The sequence below is a fragment of the Hordeum vulgare genome, chromosome 6H (genome assembly GCF_904849725.1).
Source record: "Hordeum vulgare subsp. vulgare chromosome 6H, MorexV3_pseudomolecules_assembly, whole genome shotgun sequence".
NCBI lineage: Eukaryota > Viridiplantae > Streptophyta > Magnoliopsida > Poales > Poaceae > Hordeum > Hordeum vulgare.
In genome coordinates this window covers 215,021,497-215,033,606 of record NC_058523.1, presented here as the reverse complement: position 1 = coordinate 215,033,606, position 12,110 = coordinate 215,021,497, and the positions used below count along the sequence as shown (strand labels likewise).

Below are 12,110 nucleotides of genomic sequence, written 5' to 3'. Positions count from 1 at the left end.
GAACACGTGGGACAGTTGTTGTGCCTTGTGGGGCCATGGCGCTCAACCCAGTCAACTGTTTAACACAGGACAGCTGTTGTGCCTCGTGGAGCCGTGGCGCTCAACACAGCCAATTGTCCAACACATGACAGCTGGTGTGCCTCGTGAGGCCATGGCCCTCAACCCAGTCAATTGTCCAACACAGAACAGCTGTTGTGTTTCGTGGGGCCATGTCGCTCAACCCAGTCAACTATCCAACACAGATGCTGCAAAGAAAACCAAAGGTAGAAGGGATACTTGAGGGGTGTACGAGCCTTCTGCAGAATCTTACGAAAGTCATGTATGCAAAATACTAAGAGGCTGTTCGGTTCCTCTCCGCTCCGTCGACTCCACTCTCAAAGTAGAGCAGATATATCTCATTATTTAACGGAGCGGCTCACATCCAGCTCCAGAGCTCCACGGAATGAAGAGGAGGAACCGAACAAGGTCTAAGGACCTATTTGTTAATCATTCCATGATTTTTAGCTGCTGCTCCACCAACTCCGAGAGTGGGGTTGCAAAGCCGGAGGGCCTCCTAAGTCTAGGGACCAGCGCGAGAGAGCCACGTCCTATTGGCCCGGGATGAGAGTGATGCCACTGATGAATGGCTCCACGAAGCATGATACTCACCCAGGACAGGAACCGTGAGTGCTCCCTGGGATCACGGATCCAAGCTTGGGCCAACAGTCTAGTCGCACGAATCCTAAGCGCGATCATGGACCAGAGAATGGGAGTGATGGACTGACCAGCGACTCCCCATCTATCCATGTAGACTGTGTAACTCTAAGAGAGCTACGACTTGGTGCATTTCTAATATATTACACTCCCTTCGTCTTAAAATAAATGACTTAAATTTACACTAATTTTAATATAAAGTTGAGTTATTTTTAAATCACTTATTTTAGAACGAAGAGAGTATATTATCTTTCCTTAACACTAAAGCACGGAGTGCTTCTGTCGTCCATCGTCGCGGCGCTTTTACAAATAAGCCCGTGTGCTTTATGGAAATAAACCCGCAATACAAAAATAAGCGAGAAAAAACGATTCAACAGGCTTCGCTCGTAGGAGCAGAGGAGGAAGCAACCCGCAATCCGGATTTAGGCCTAGGGCTGCTCTGGCGCGGGGCCGCGGGCGCTGGAGCACTACGACAGGGCAGAGATGCGGGGCAAGGAGGCGAGGCGAGGTCAACGGCAGTTGTCGCGGGAAACGGGCGAAGCGGAGCAGGGAGCTCACCCTCCTTCGATCCAGACCGAGGCGGCGGCTGGCCTGGAGCAGAGGAGAGGTGGCGCGCTTCGATGCGGCGGCGAGGCACGTGGGGATGTGGACGGCGCTGGGAGCTGACGAGGCGAGGGTGTCGCCTTCCAGCAAAACAAAAAAGCTGGTTCCAGCTAGACCGATGCTGGAGCTGCGACGAGACGACGACGGCTAGGCCGAGCTAGGCCTTGGGGAGGGCCGGACGATGCCGAGGCGAGGAGACATGGCGACGGTAGCATGGGCTCTCCGACGCGGATCTCGGCGGAGCTCAGGACCATGGCGATGGGAACGGAGGAACCAAGGCGGCAGTGGCTAAACTGCGGGGAAGAGAGGGGGAGGGAGAGAAGAAGGAGATGGTGTTGGTGCTGAAGCGAGAATGGCGACCCGACATGGCCTGCAGCGGGAAAGAGAAGGAGAGGGAGGAAGATGGATGAAACGATGTTGTGGATAAGGGGCATGCAGTGCATATCTCAATGGGGATTTACCCCATCCGAGCCGCCGCTCTCCTAATTGCCACCCGTTCGTTTCTATTTCTTTTTTAATCAACCATTGTTGCTAGATGCACACTGAATGAAAGCTGTTGGATGCATCGATTACATTTTTTGTGCTCGTTCGTTGAATTTATGTGTGATTGTTCATGGTGTTTCAACAAATGGTTATCTATTAGGTGTCTCCTCATATTGACCCATTGTGATTATTTAACTATACCGCCTTACACTCTGATGGCAACAATTTCAACTTAGTAAGCCATATGCTGATATTTATGTGAGTGTGATCTCAAAAATAAAAGTTTATAGAAAAAGAACAGAATACCACTCAAAAAAACCTTCACTAAACATAGAGTTGTGGTGTACCTGTACTGACAAAGGTTTGTACGGTATGAAAATATGTTTCAAGATAAAATAAATTATAATTAGTAGTAACGGCAGTTGTACGCACAGCTAAAGTCAACTAGGTTTTGTAGTGCTGAACTAAGGATGGACTTTGCTCGGAGAAATCAAAAAAAATCGGAGGCCGTCCATGGAATAATATATCCAACATGTTTTCATTATGCTTTGAAGGATTGTTCCTGGATGCATACCGAGCAAGCCATATATTCAACAAATCGTTGTTCACCTAGATTGTCACATTTTCTTCTTAGAAGAATGTAAAATGCTAGATAGTCTATGCATTAGAATTATAATCATTAGTGATGAATTACCTCATAAAGTGTTAACATGTTTATCTAACAATCGTATATCAATTACACATGAGACGGTTAAAATATTCACGCACTCAACACTTATTATAATAATAAGTGTCTCATACATAGTTTTCTTACTACCGTTGCAACGCACTGTCCCATTTGCTAGTATGACTAAACAATATAATGCATCACCATCTATATCACTACTTTCCAAACAAATATAAATAATAATGTACATAAACAAGGGGGGAGGGCGGTTTTGTACCAACTCTTGGACATGAAAACACTGTGGATGTGGAGGTCACGGTGGAAAAACCCCTCCCGCTCCCGCGTCGCTCCCGCGAGCGTCGGGGGTGGAGGGGGACCTAGCACCCTCCTCCTTCCTCCCCGCGCCTCCCTCCCCTCCCCGCCGCCCCCGCGTGCTAATGGGCAAAGCTCGGCCAGTTCAAGAGGCGACGGGGCCTCCTCCTCACCCGCTCGACGTTGGATGGCACGGGCCGCCTGGATCGGGCGACAGATGGATACGGGGGCGCGGGCTGCAGGCGGCGGCGTGGAGTGGCTGATGCGGTTGAGGGGCGTGCCCCGATCTCGACGGTGGCGGCTATGGGTTCGGCCCAGATCTGGCGCGGCTCAGTGCATGGGGCCTGGGCCCTTGTGGTGTGAGGGCTCCGGCTCGTCGTAGGGGCTGGCTGGCTCCGATGGCCGGCCTCTGCTGCGGCGCTCCCTGGTGGTGGTGGGCCTGCCGCCCCCGGCCAGATCCGGCCCTAAGGGGGCGCCTGGAGATAGCAGGTGCCACAGGCTTCGGCTCGCTGGCTCTTCGGGCCGGTGTTGAGGTTTGTGGTGGATTTTGTGTGGTCATGCCATGATGGCTTCGTGGGAGGCGCGCAGGCTAGCGGGGGTGATGTGCGTGGGGTTGTGGTGTTGAGAGCTGCTCCGGGCGAAAGCTTGCCGGCCGACGGTGTCAACGTCTGTGGATGTCGTCTCACCTCCTTGAAGACACCGTTGAGGAGTTCTCTCATTGCACACCCTCGAATCCAGTTCTTCGGGTGAAAACCTTAGGCTGGTTGGGTCGGACGACGGCGTAGACATCGTCGCTTCCTCCTTGGGGCGTTGTCTTGAATAGCTTTGTATCTCGTTTGCTCGCTCCAAACTTTTGGTTGCATTGGCTAGCGCATGAAACTTAACATGGTATCGGAGCTAAGGTCTTGAGTTCAATTCTTGACTTCATAATTTATTAAAAATTGCTAGTAGCCCCCTTTGTGTCCACGTAGAGGCTTCTTGAGTCCTACGTGAGTTTCGCGCGTCGTCGAGCTCGTCCAGTTGCACGTGTTGACATGTCTTCCTGTTACACGTGAGAGGGGGTGTTACAGTATATATAGATTGCGCTAGTCCTTTCCATCAATTCAGACTTTTGATTGTGTTGGCTAGTGCATGAAGCTTAACACACATGATGTACTTCTGCAATTTATGTTGTTTAGTCAATTGGTCAATTGCCCTAATGCTCGAGCAATGTACAAGACATGCACATCAATATCAACATAGGAATCCAAGAGAGAAAAAAATAAAGAATAATCAGATAACCGACCGTATAACTAGGATAAGTTTATTTAGTCTTGTGCCAATGCAAGTCTCTTAGCACGGTTTCATAAGCATTTTGCTTATGTGGCACTGTATTTAATGAAGAGAGATGATGAGATTGTATCTTAGCTAACATACAACCTTAACACGTGATCATAGGTAAAAAAGAGGTGATAACCTAATCATATGCATGCATGAGCCACAAATCATTAAATTTAGATACAACACATAGCATACTCCCTCCGTTCTTAAATATAAGTCTTTTTAGATATTTCACTAGAGAACTACATACGGAGCAAAATTAGTGAATCCATATTCTAAAGTATGTCTATATACATCCGTATGTAGTCCACTATGAAAACCTTTAAAAAGACTTATATTTAGAAACGGAAGGAGTACAATGCATTGTATTAGTTGTTTCTTATGTTTTTATTACGCATATGATTACGTGCTAAGAGACCCGATGCATTGGCACATGTCTTGGTCTAACCGTATTACGTATCTAGGGCCTAAAAAAATCCATTATATAAGAGTGGCGCGTATCTGGCAAGCAATAAGTAATTATTAGTTCCACCCCAAAAAGCTCATCTCCTTGTCTCTAGTCTACTTCTCATCTCCAATCAAGTCGAGCCGTACTGAATATCCTCCTGTTTGTGGTTAACTTTGAGATGAATCGTTAATAATATCATGTCCCCTTCAATGTTTCGAATACTGCATCTTTATAAAAAGCAACAAAATGCGACTTCCACAAAAACAACTAGATGGTTTTTCAAGCTGCATGCGCTGGATGCATTACAAGTTACCACAAATACGTCTAAACATAGGTTAGGAAGCAAGAAAGCGGAAAGGATCGAGGATTCAAGACTCAAGTGGAATTGACTGCATTCAGTAGCACTCCAGATACAAATAACAATGACGAAATTTTTATACTTCCACCATGCCATAATGTAGTGCATACAGATTTTTAGAAAATTCAAACCTCACAAACTTTGATCAAGTTTGTGGAGAAAAACATTTATATCTAGAATGCCAAACATACACCATTATATTCATCATAAGATGTAGTTTCATATTTATATTTATGGTATTGGAGATACAAATAGTTTTAGTTTTGGTCAAAGTTTGCGAAGTGTGACTTTTCAAAAAATCTATATGCACTATATTATGGAACGGAGGGAGTATAAAATAGTCATCAACTAAGATAAAAGTACAAATATGACCTTTGAGATCTACTCCCTCCGTCCCAAAATTCTGATACATTCATATCTAGACAAATCTAAGACAAGAATTTTGGAACAGAAGGAGTATAAGATATCTTCTTCACATCTTAGAGCATGGTTAATAGTATAGCCAACTGCTGGCTATAAGTCATCTTACAGTCTATCTTATAGCTAGCTTGTATAATAGTTAGCTATAAAAGAGTACTACATTTATCATATATGGTCCACCATTCATTCTCACAAAGCACCTAGAAACACGTGCTAGAGCTGGCTCTTCACGAAGAGCCCGCTTCCATTCTCTCTCCTCTTCTCTCTCATCCAACTCATCAAAAATATAGTATTTTAATCCTTACAGCCTGCTGACTATACCTTATTGTACTTGCTCTTAAAGGTAGTTAAGATGGCACAGTAGAACTCTTACCTCGTTTGGAGTGTATCATCAATGTTGACCAGAACTTTGCCAGCACAAGCATGCTTTAATCCAACAACCTCAAAAATCACAAAGTTCTCTCTTTCTAACGTCGTGACTCTTCTAATCTGTCTCAGTTGCATAACATAGGACAACCAAATTACAGAATTACACTCATCGTGTTGGATACCCTATGAGTTTTAACTGCAAGAACCCACATATCTGCAGGAACTTAGGGATTCCTTGCTTCTTGAACAACTGTTGATTTTGAATTGTACACAATAGCTTTTGAGAATTGCAACCCAAGTAACCATGTATGATGCCTGGCCAAATGATCCCTAACTAGTCATTCCAAAGAAGAAAGTCAGAAAATTTCTATAGTGACTGAACACATAGTTTGATATCATTGGAGCATTGAAATACAATTCAACATTGTAGACAGATTCTGGTGCACAAGCTGAAGAACCAGGGCAGATCCCTGCCATCATCTTAGAGGACTGACAACCCAACTTGTAGCCCGAGCTGGCTTTCGTATTCGTACTGTTCGCTGAGATCTACTTTCCAACCGCTCAAGTATTGAGCAAGTTATCGAGTCAGGAGTTAACCCTTGCTGCTTCATAGTCTCATAATGTTTATGAGCTTCTGCTGTTTTCCCATGCCTCTCCAAACAATCAAGTAAAATGTTATAAGTTACAACATTAGGGATGCATCCCTCTGCAATCATGTCAAGAAATAAGTTGCATGCCATATCAACCTTATTAGATTTCCCAAAGCATTCAATCAGTATGCTGTAAGTGAAGACATCAGGACCATATCCCTTCTCCTGCATCTCTTTGAAAAGCATGTGGGCCTCATCGAGATCTCCGTTTTTCCCAAGACAGTTTATCAAAGAATTGTAAGTGATGACATCAGGTTTACAACTGCTAGCGTTCATGTCTTCAAACAATCCAGATGCTTTATCAACTAAGCCAACTCTACCATAACTTGATATCATAATGTTGTAGGTAAAAAGATCCGGAGCAATCCCATTAGCTTTCATCTTGTCAAAGAGACTGGTTATGAAAGAGACCTGCTTGAGCTTTCCAAGGGCTGAAAAGACCATATTGTACATGCCAACATCAGTAGCAACCCCCTTTTCAGGCATCATATGTAGGAGATCAATAGCCTCTAATGTTTTTCCTGAATTGCATAACACCTCAAGCATGGATACGAAAGCATCCCTGTCTCCGGTTTCATAAGAGTTCCACATTTGACAGAATACATTGTGTGCCTCACTTACATGCCCAGATTTGCTAAGTGACTTGACCAAATAAGAATAAATTGATTTGTTCATATATCTATCACAGATATCCAGAACCTCATTTAGTCTGTGCAGTTGTCCTTCTTTTGCCAAAATATCCAATGTAATGCTATATGTGAATTGATTGGGCTGGCAGCCGCCCTCTATCATTTTGGAAAGTACAAAGATTACCTTGTCCACCATCTTGTTCTTACCAAGAGCCTCAATAAGAGTATTATAAGCAATAAGGTTAAGAGCGCATCCTTTTGATACCATTTCGTCAAAAAATGAGAGAAATTTAGAAGCCTTCCCAGCCCTCCCGGACATTCTAATTAGTATAGTATATGTGTATGCATCCGGCTCACAGTACTTTTGTTTCATATCTTCAAAGACTTGGTAAGCTTGGTCAACCTGCTTAAATAACAAAGATCAGCTGCAAAAATTCAGAAACGACAATCCTAATGAGATGTGCATATCAAGATGTGTCATATGTCAAATATAATAATCTATGGACGATGGGATGCCCAAGGCTATTTTGTATGACATGGTGAGCATTAAAGACTGAGACAAACAACACAACTTCAGGTTTACATTCACTAACAAAAAAGTTAACATTTCAGAGATATGCAAGCTTATTGAAACTGATCCTGGCACGTGATCGATAGAGATGGATCATCCGATAGCTGAAATACAAGTGCTACATGAGGTGATATTATTGTATCCAACTCGGGGTGCGCATAGTGTGACCATTATTGCTCAATAATAGAAACCTAAAGTGAGTGTTAGTTTGACACGCTTTTGCCTACTTTTGTAGCTTATTTATTACAGCAGATATAAAATAACCACATCACAGTTCAAGAAATGAGCCTAAGGTGAGTTAGTGAATTGAAAAAACAAAGGAAGCTGCTATAAAAGTTTGGATGGCATACCATGGACATAGTTCAGTATACGAAGTTTTTTTATTTGTAATTAGGGACATGACATCATGGCGCTGCCCCACTGTTCTAGTATTCATGACAGTTTTGCTTGTGTATGTACACCTCTTATGTTAGTTACATGACCATCAAGGTGAAAAAGCTTCAGTGGTTGCAATGAGAACTACAGGCTCTCAAGAAAAGGTTCCAATTATTCCAGCGAGGTATGCAGGCTCCGGAAATCTAACATTAACTAGTACCATCTACCTCCAGAATGGCTAGTGTCAACGCTTACTTAATAAGCTTTTGAGGTTATCACAATCTAATAGAATGCTCAACGGACGTCTTGATCAAATAGCATCAATTGCTGCACTAACAAAACCCCTATGGTATTGCAAAATCATCTTTACTAACCGCTCACAGTCTAGTTAATAGGTATTACCACTTTCATCACATAAAAGCACTTTGTGAAATGAAAACTCCCCTCAAGACTTCTCATTCGTAAATCCAAAGGCCTCATTAGAATTGTAGGTCAAACAATCACAGCAAAACGAAGACCATGAAAAAAAAATACAAACTCCTAACTGCAAATAGAAGTACCATCTGAAAATAAGCCAAGTGTGCTCATTGTCATACCATTCCAGACTTGGCAAGGGCATCAAGCAGCATGTTATACCCAAATATATCCAGCATGTAGCCCTTTCTGCGCATTTCCTCATAGACCTCGAACCCTTTGGACACTTCCCTGCTCCTCAAATGCGCCTGCAGAATGCACTTGTAGGTGTAGCCATTAAGCCTCAACCCCCACTTCATGGCCAGCTCGAGGCACTTGGTCACCTCCACGCCTCCTCCGCCAATTCCGACCAGCAAATTCACCGTGGAGATGTTGCCGGACACACCGTCCCGCTCCATCTCCGAGACGATGCGCAGAGCCTCGCTTGGGTCCGCCCTGGTGCGGAAGAGGAGCGCCAGGATGCGGTTGTATGAGAAAGCGTCGTGACGGAAGCCCGGGAAGGAAGCGGGGGCGAAGCGGAAAAAGGCGAGAGCAAGGGCGGGGTTGGGGGAGAGGGCCTTGACTATCTCGGAGGCCTCGGAGGCGGTGAGCATGAGGCAGCGGTCGCGGAGGTAGTCTGCGAGGTCGACCAGCGGGGTGAGAGAAGCGGGAGAACGGAGGATACCGGCGGCGGCGCAGATGAGGTGGCGGCGGGGGAGCGGGTAACCGCGGGGGTCGAGCGGCGTCGGGGGAGGGGTCGGGAATACGGTGACGGTGATGGAGGGGCCGGAGGGGGACGGCATCGCGGCTGCGATGCGGCCGGAGTAGGTCGTCCCGAGGCGGCGGGGCATTTTGGCGTCTGGTGGCTTCTGGCCTTCCGAGTGTGCCGGCGTTTGGGTCTAAGAGCGTCTCCGGTATACCCCGTAAAAATCGGTTAAAGGAATACCGTAAAATATTTTTCATATTTTTACGATATGATTTTTATTGCAGTATAACAATCCCATAAAATATTTCGTTGTTTCGGTAAAAATTAAACAACCCTCTAAAAACGTGTGTTAAATTGGATCTATCTCGAACATTTTTCTATGATCATTTCATAAGAAACATAGGAGGAACGTATGTCTTACGATGACGACGTCGCCGTGGAGCAAGACGAGGACCACAGAAATGAACACGACGAGCAAGCAAGAACTTGCTCGCCGCAGCGATGACGGCGACAGCAAGTTGCTCACGAGCAAGCGATGCAAGGACTGCTAGCTAGCTAGCCACCGAGCGACGCAGCGGCTGCTACTAGCTAGCTAGCGGGCGGCGACGGGCGAGAGCGAGCAACGGCGACGGCAGGCGGCAGCTCGTCGACAACAGTGGCTACGTGTGACCACTCGTGTATGGTGACGATGGTGTGTGACGGTTCGTGTGCAGCAACAACAGTGAGATTTGATCGGAATCGAGCTCGCGAAGCCATGACGTCGGCTAGGAGGAAAGCGACATAGCGCCGGTTGCGAGAAAAGTGGTTGGGGCTGATTTTTCCTCCTGTCAAATGAAAGGGGACTCTCTAAAACTAGACGAAATCACATAGATCTAGAGGAAACGGGCTCGTGGATTCGGGACCCCGCAAAAAAATCAGGATGGCCAGATTTAGAGAATCTGTTCGAGACGGGTTTACGGGATACATCCCGCAAACTGACTTATTATGTCGGAAGACTCGGTTTGCGAGATCTGATATAGATGCTCTAATAAGAGCAACTCCAACACGCACCGACGCAATTGAACACGGCTTTTTCTCCGTCCATGTTTTGCTGGTCGGAGCAACATGTCGATGCATTCGGGTTCACACGACCAGTATGGTCATCTTTTTCCACAATTTTGTACATATATATCAAACATTGCCAAAGTTTATAAATCACGTAAATCACAACCAAATAAAATACTCATAGTTCATAACCAAACAAAAATCTCATAGTTTACAAATAAATAAAATAAAATTGTCTCAAATAAATTAAAAGAAAAAGAGTTGATATCCTCTAGTACACTAATCCTCCTAGAACTGAAGGGCCTAGAATATATTGAGGGCAGCAATTCTGGATTGGGAAGCTGGTTTTACTTGATCTCCCCATGGGCCGCTGCTGTTCGGTGAGCCATGGTTGTAAGTGGCATAGTCTTATGGCTTTTTGTCTTTTCCCGGGGCGGCGGCGTGGTGGCTCTTCATCTATTCGCTAGCTGTGTGTTCGCCCAATAGTCTTATGAGTTTTTGTCGTTCGCATGCCGTCGTCCGACCTGTTTCCTCTCCCCCGTTTTGGTTGTTGCTGGAGTTCTGCGATTGGAATCGGCGTGGGATGTGCGGGCGCTGTTGGGGCCGCATTGGGGGTGCGTGCATGCCGGAGGGGAGTGGGGCTGGGCGGCCGTTATTATTGTTTTGCGGGTGAAAGCAGATATGTTGCCTTGGTGGTTTTGATAATTCATGACAACATACATTGTCTCTTGGACTAACACTTTTACCAAATAGATTTCATGTATAGTCCACAGAGAGCATTGGCTAAATGATTGTGAGGAGAAACCCCTTCGATGCAAGGAAAGGAATGGGATTGGCCAAGCTACAAGCTATAAGACTACATTTTATATTTATGATAAATCACTTTTGAGTCCGTAGGAAAGCCAATACTATTAAAAGGGGGTGAGGTATCTATTATGAATTGGTTGCTTAAGTTCTTAGAGATAGCCACCAAAAATATTCAATCATTCTCCCACAAAATTCTTTATTCAAAGCCTAAACGTCAAAATCAGTGCCACCAACAATTTCCACTCGGCCCTACCGATTTTTCCAGAGACAGATCCTATGTCAAACCCTATAATCTCGGTACCACCAACTTTAACTTCGGTGCCACCGAAAATCAGTGACCAACTTTCTGGTTTGTCGATTTCAAGAATCAGAATTTCCGAGTTTTGAAATCGGTCCCTCCAAGATTTGGAAACTGCCCTAGGTCACCATATAGGCACCACCAAGATTCCTATATCGGTCTCACTGAGGATTCAAAAGTTGACACATTTAGTGCAACTCGGTACCACCGAGATTCACGTTGGTGTCATCGAGTTAGGCAATAATGTTGTAACAGTTGGATTTTTGAAGATGCATATATATACCCCTCCACCACCTATCATTCGCAGAGGAAGCACTCGGCACACACACACACACACGCACACTTGTCATATGCAATTTTTTGAGAGAGAACCACCTACTCATGTGTTGAGATCAAGATATTCCAATCCATCCACTAGAAACTTGATCGCTAGCGTCCCTAAGTTGCTTTCCACCCAATCAATCTCTTCCACCCATGCCAAATCTGTGAGAGAGTGATTGAGTGTTGATGAGACTATCATTTGAAGCACAAGAGCAAGGATTTCATCATTCTACCACATCTACTACCTTTTGGAGGGTGGTGCCTCCTAGATTGGTTAGGTATCGCTTGGGAGCCTCCTACTTCGTGTTGTGAAGTTGAACCAAGAAGTTTGTATAGGCAAGGAGATCGCCTACTTCGTGAATATCTACCCTTGATTGAGGCTAGTCCTGTGACATAAGCCATGGTGGAATAGACAAGGCCGCTTCTTTGTGGGCCCCTTGTGCACTCTCGCGGTCGTTACCCTCCATGGGTTGAAGTCTCCACTAACGTGGACGTACGATAGCACCACCTATCGGAACCATGCCAAAAATAACCTTGTCCATCTTTGTGTTTGATCTTCCTAAATTCTACTCCTTACTTACAT

The 12,110-nt window shown here is 45.2% G+C and overlaps 1 protein-coding gene across 1 annotated transcript; it reads right to left on the bottom strand.

Moving 5' to 3' along the window:
- Positions 1–5,712: 5,712 nt before the first annotated feature.
- On the bottom strand, positions 5,713–9,265 carry LOC123403609 (pentatricopeptide repeat-containing protein At1g51965, mitochondrial). The gene is made up of 2 exons (XM_045097530.1): positions 8,495–9,265; positions 5,713–7,355 (listed from the first exon to the last, which is right to left on the bottom strand). The coding sequence occupies exons 1-2, from the start codon at positions 9,200–9,202 to the stop codon at positions 6,150–6,152; spliced, it is 1,914 nt and encodes a 637-aa protein (XP_044953465.1). The 5' UTR covers positions 9,203–9,265; the 3' UTR covers positions 5,713–6,149.
- Between the last annotated feature and the right edge of the window lie 2,845 nt (positions 9,266–12,110).